At 45.3% G+C, this 6,000-nt stretch overlaps 1 protein-coding gene across 2 annotated transcripts in view; it reads right to left on the minus strand.

The window, feature by feature from the left end:
- The window catches only part of LOC117557063 (lipocalin-like), a 106,919-nt gene extending 103,371 nt beyond the window's left edge, over positions 1 to 3,548 (minus strand). Inside the window, exons 1-6 of one of the 2 annotated variants that reach the window (XR_004570653.1) lie at positions 3,388 to 3,529; positions 3,033 to 3,172; positions 2,712 to 2,791; positions 967 to 1,074; positions 786 to 887; positions 564 to 700 (exon numbers count right to left, since the gene is read on the minus strand). Coding sequence is in view for 1 of the 2 variants with exons in the window: in XM_034232744.1 (XP_034088635.1) it covers positions 681 to 700; positions 786 to 887; positions 967 to 1,074; positions 2,712 to 2,791; positions 3,033 to 3,172; positions 3,388 to 3,480 (543 nt within the window). In the remaining variant the exon portion in view is untranslated. Of the gene's footprint in view, positions 1 to 555; positions 701 to 785; positions 888 to 966; positions 1,075 to 2,711; positions 2,792 to 3,032; positions 3,173 to 3,387 lie in introns of those variants that run through there. The other variant, XM_034232744.1, reaches the window with a different exon arrangement.
- Between the last annotated feature and the right edge of the window lie 2,452 nt (positions 3,549 to 6,000).

Raw genomic sequence — 6,000 nt, forward strand, 5'->3', positions numbered from 1 at the left:
CCATTAGTTTAAGAAGGTGAGGGTATGTTAAAATGTATAATTTGATATATTTGTATAGTATAATCCTTTGTTGATAGTGTTATATCATTTATTTGAACCAGCCGTGTGGAATTGACGGCATAGACGACCGCAGCTGTTTTGTGATTACGAGACATTACAGCCGACGGCAGCTGCTGGTGATTGTGTGTGAGAAGGAAAAAGAAGCACAGAGCAACGTAGTTTTTTGACCTGTGAAAATATGTGTTTGTAATTGATACCTTTTGTTTTAAGTAAAGAGTCAAACAAACTATCCTGAGACGTATTTTGTCCGAGTCAAGCTTATTGCTACCTGTGAATGGATTTTTGGATTCGACGGAATAGGAAGAATGTAGCAACCATATGGCTGAGGTTGTCTACCTGCACATGCATGTTTATACCACAAGGGGGCAGATCACCTTATGGTTCATGATTGTTTTATTCTGGACATGAACACAAGAAGTGTTTCTGTGTGCGTGTTGTGCTTTGAGATCATTTGAGATGCTGACATCTTGCACATGTGCCTTGTCGAAGTTAATAAATGAGCCCTGAACGAGGGTCAGGATTGCTCTTTAGTATGCAGCAGCAGCAGGAAAGGAAACCGTCTCAGGTGTAGCTTCGTGATGTTGCGGATCACAGTGAGGGGGGGAGTCAGCAGGGGGTCCTCAGACTGTGGGACACTCAGCTGTAACAACACAGGATGAGGACAATGAGTATAAGTGAGGAAACGTTAAATGAGTTTTTCTGAAAGTGCTGTTTTTCTGCATTACCGTTCTGTGGCAGGATGACGGCGTTGTCGGGCAGGACTCCAGCTTCCAGAGCGAGCTGGGTGAACTTCTGCTGCACCACCTCACTGAACTCAGTAGTGCGGCCTGCAAACACACAGAGTTAATTTCACCTTCACCAAATCACACAGCTATTCCATCACACAGTGGGTCTCTCTTCACTCACTGTAGACTGTGATGAAGGCCTCAGACACTTCCTCCTTCGTCTTGTGCACCAGGGCGTAGTCGTCGTACACAACTTCAACAAAGGTCATGACGTTGTCGTTGTTCCTAACTGATGAGAGCAGAAATAGAAAGGTCAGGCTGTTGAATCGCTACGTTAAATGTGACGGGGTTCAATTCGTCCATTCGATACATGGCTTAGTCGGTTGTTTAAGCTCCAAAAAAAACTTTATTTGTATCAGAAACAAAAAATATACGAACCAGCATACCTTAAACAAACAAAATAAAAGACAAAAACAGGCCGTCCATCACTCATTCAGAGTAAACGTGTTCTGGCTGTTGCCTTCTCTGCAACAAACCCCCGAACACGTCCCAGCTGTTGCCTTCACTGCAACATTCTTCAGAGTGACACAGTCCCAAAAAAAAACAACAAGGAACCAACACCATCCCTTTTGAACCCATGGCCCCTCCCACAGGCTCACCGTCAACAGGTGACACAATCAACTCAAAACCACATTTCAAGATAAAAATCCGACCCAAACATAAACAGGTTAACCACCTCTTAACACAATCATTCCCCATAATTAACAAAAGTAAAATAAATAAGAAATTGCATGGTTCATTTGACGGAAGAGAGCAGGAAATGTTTGGTGTGTCGGCTGTCAGTGGCGGAGTCAGTCACATTATCCTCTCCCTCCCCAAGGTTGGCGATGTGCGGCAACCTGGAAAGGCAAACAGCCACCTCCACGCTTTGGCAATGCGTCCCAAACCGCAACAAACAGTTTGCATGTCCTCACCGCACTGGCACTGTGGAATCTCCGCACCGCACAGTGCCTCCACCCAGGCGCCGGCTGATCAGGCCGGCCATCGGAGTCCGACCGAAGATACGGATCACCAACCGAAACAGAAGTCCGTAGGTCCCGAAGCTCTGCCAACAGGAACCCCTCTCGCCCTGTTCCACTGTCCGACCCCGAGGCCGCAGGAGCCGCTGGGCCCACCCAGGACCCGTCCTCATCCTCCGTCTCCCATGCCCGCTCCGACCCGGCAGCCGCGCTCTCCTCCTGCTGCTGATCGTAGTCCCGTTCGCCGCTCCGCAACGCCGCCCAGCTTCCTCCCACTAGCCATCCCACTTCTGACACCATATGTGACGGGGATCAATTCGTCCATTCGATACATGGCTTAGTCGGTTGTTTAAGCTCCAAAAAAACTTTATTTGTATCAGAAACAAAAAATATACGAACCAGCATACCTTAAACAAACAAAATAAAAGACAAAAACAGGCCGTCCATCACTCATTCAGAGTAAACGTGTTCTGGCTGTTGCCTTCTCTGCAACAAACCCCCGAACACGTCCCAGCTGTTGCCTTCACTGCAACATTCTTCAGAGTGACACAGTCCCAAAAAAAACAACAAGGAACCAACACCGTCCCTTTTGAACCCATGGCCCCTCCCACAGGCTCACCGTCAACAGGTGACACAATCAACTCAAAACCACATTTCAAGATAAAAATCCGACCCAAACATAAACAGGTTAACCACCTCTTAACACAATCATTCCCCATAATTAACAAAAGTAAAAATAAATAAGAAATTGCATGGTTCATTTGACGGAAGAGAGCAGGAAATGTTTGGTGTGTCGGCTGTCAGTGGCGGAGTCAGTCACTCTGTGACCTGCTCCGTCACAGTGTGTGTGTGTGTGTGTGTGTGTGTGTGTGTGTGTGTGTGTGTGTGTGTGTGATGCTCTACTCACGCTGGCTGTGGAAGGTGAAGCGACCGGGAGTCTCTGTTTTCTGAACGGTGCGAGTTGCTCTGTAGCAGGAACCGTCGTCTCTAAAAGATTGAAGAAGAGGTTTGTTTTAGAGTTGTTGATTTGATGATCAATCATATTATATAATACGGACATTTCAGAGAATATTTCCCATAAATACCTGCTTTTCTGATTATACAGTATATTGGGGTTTTTGGACCAACTTAACAATAATATGCAATAAGTGTCAGTCCATGTCAGTTTATTTTTCCCCAGGAGAATCCTTATATTGATTTAAAGTATGATTGCATAGAGATCACTCACTTCAAGCTGGCATAATTGAGGTCCATGTCCCCTCCTTCAGTCGGCACAATTACAGCTGTCAAAGTATTCATTCCTGCCATGCTGTTCACAAACCACTGAGCGTTGCTGGTTATTGCGACAGTGTACCACTTGCCTGACATCTAAAAGAAAAACAGAAGGGGTCAATAAAGACTTATAAACTCAAATCTATCAATGCAAAGTAGGTGAGAGGTTATCTGAACAGCAGCACATTGAATCATTTCATTTAAACTCTTAAAACCTCATGCAATAAACATGTTACACAACCACAGTTACTGCAGGAATAATCAGCTTTATTTGTTTGTGTAATATCAGCAGACTCTAATCCGTCTCTTACCTTCTGCAGGTCGAAGTCTGCGGCCGGTGTGATGTCAGCGCAGACGGTCAGCGCACACATCAGGGCGACCAGCATCATCAGTGTGTTCCTCATGGCTGCTCCTTTGTGTTCTGGGCTTCAGCAGTAAGAAGAATTCAGGAATGTAAGGTAAAAGAGTAGGGGTGCAGGCTCCTTATATCCTGCAGAGTCCTGTTCCCTCCTCCTCCTGTCTCCTCCCCCTTCTAGCCCTATGGGCCGGCCGCCAGTATAACTCTTTTTTTTTTTTTTTAATGAACAAGGTAAATATCATACAATTGGTATCAGTAAAATGTATAATCTACAATAAAATCTCGTTTAAAATTGTGTTACGATGTCTAAAGTTACTGATAAGTCACATGTTTCCTGCCTGGCCTTGCCCGTGGCATTAGTTTATCATGCGCCGTGCAAGGAGCCCCCGAGCCAAACAGCAGCAACCAGCACGTTGCAAAAGTCTCAATAGTAAACTGTGCCGCCGAAACATCATTTCAGCCAATCAGCGCCGTCAAATATTTTGGTCACGAGGGCGCTCACGTTGGCGCCCACGTTGCTTACGTGCGTTGACGTGAGTTGTTTTTTAGACTCTTGAGTGACCAAGGTGACGCAGTAGTTGGATGAGAATGGCTTCGTGTGCAGGTGGAGTCGCCGGACCTCGGTCCCCGCCCAATTCCGTTCAAGAGCTAATCTCCAATCCTTTCGAAAGGAGAAGTTTGGGAGATAAACTGTTGCTTAAAGACCTTGGACCGGACCAACCCGATTTGTGTATATCGCAGCAAACTCGTGAAAAGACAAAACGTATCAACGAGGCTTCTCACGTAGCTGGTACACCAGAAAGGCATGGCTAGCTGGATGCAAACAGGTAAATGCTGTCTTTTGTTTCCCATGCTTGCTCTTCAAACAGCCGGGGACAGATACGATCTGTTCAGAAACTAGACAAAAGTTAAACAAGTACAAACCACAGACTGTCTGTGTCATGGAGAATACAGTCGCTGGTTTATTTATGTCTGTATAGGCCGTTGTTGTGAGTGTGGACGGTCGGAGCATATATAACGTTAGCTTAGCCAAGCTCCATTCAGAAAACAAGCATTTTAAAAAGGGTTTTTCGCCTGCCGTCTGTCTGCAGACTTGTCAAAGCATTAATTCATGGTTTTTACTAACCGGTATCAGTATGTTGTTAATTCGGCATCATTTTGAAACGTGTATTACAATTAAATCACGGTCAAATATGTTCATCTTGTTGTAGTTGTAGCCCCCTTGCCAGCGATTCTCTCTCTAGTTTAGCATACTCAGCCCGACTCAGCCTGGTTGTTCCTGGCCCTAGAACCACGATGTTATGGGGCCAGAAAAACTGTGAATTAGGACCCACTAGCCGGTACTAGGCCAAGTGGAAACGCAACCAAAAACTGGCCCCGCTCGGCACTGTCTGTGTCATGGCGAATACAGTCGCTGGTTTATTTATGTCTGTAGGCCGTTGTTATGAGTGTGGAGTGAGCATATACAACGTTAGCTTAGCCTGGTCGACCCAATCTCCATTCAGAAAACAAGCATTCTAAAAGGTTTTTCGCCTGCCGTCTGTCTGCAGACTTGTCAAAGCATTAATTCATGGTTTTTACTAACCGGCATCAGTATGTTGTTACGTCGGCATCATTTAGAAACGTGTATTACAATTTAATCACGGTAAAATATGTTCATTTTGTTGTAGTTGTAGCTCCCGAGCCAGCGCGTCTTGTTTGAATGATGCGAGTAAACACAGCTGGAAACCGGTGAAACTCGAGCGACTAGAGCGATGCGATAGGAGCGTTTAGAGCGAAGCGAATATTCACATCGCGTCCGGTCTGAACGCAGCATTAAAGCGAGCTCTGCGCTGCACTGGAAACGCGCCATTACATCACCAGAAGTCCTCATTTAAGGGGTAATTTCTCCCAAAAAGAAAATTGTTTACTCACTATATCAACAGCCCCACCAAAAATATTTTCCACCAGCCGCCACTTCTTACAAAAACGTTTTGGCATGCAAATCACTGCCGTTACACAACTGGTGGATGGAAACGCTCGTTCATGCTTATCAACAGCTGTTTGGTGAGAGTGCAGTGGCGGCTGGTGGAACATATTTTTGGTGGGGCTTTTGATATAGTGAGTAAAACATTTTTTTAGTCGCTCGAGTTTCACCGCGGCTGCCAGCTGTGTTTACTCGCATCATTCAAACAAGACGCGCTGGCTCGGGAGCTACAACTACAACAAAATGAACATATTTTACCGTGATTAAATTGTAATACACGTTTCTAAATGATGCCGACGTAACAACATACTGATACCGGTTAGTAAAAACCATGAATTAATGCTTTGACAAGTCTGCAGACAGACGGCAGGTGAAAAACCTTTTAGAATGCTTGTTTTCTGAATGGAGCTTGGCTAAGCTAACGTTATATATGTTCCGACCGTCCACACTCACAACAACGGCCTATACAGACATAAATAAACCAGCGACTGTATTCTCCATGACACAGACAGTCTGTGGTTTGTACTTGTTTAACTTTTGTCTAGTTTCTGAACAGATCGTATCTGTGCCCGGCAAGCATGGGAAACAAAAGATAGCATA

Source organism: Gymnodraco acuticeps, unplaced genomic scaffold, assembly GCF_902827175.1.
Source record: "Gymnodraco acuticeps unplaced genomic scaffold, fGymAcu1.1, whole genome shotgun sequence".
NCBI classification, from domain to species: Eukaryota; Metazoa; Chordata; class Actinopteri; order Perciformes; family Bathydraconidae; genus Gymnodraco; species Gymnodraco acuticeps.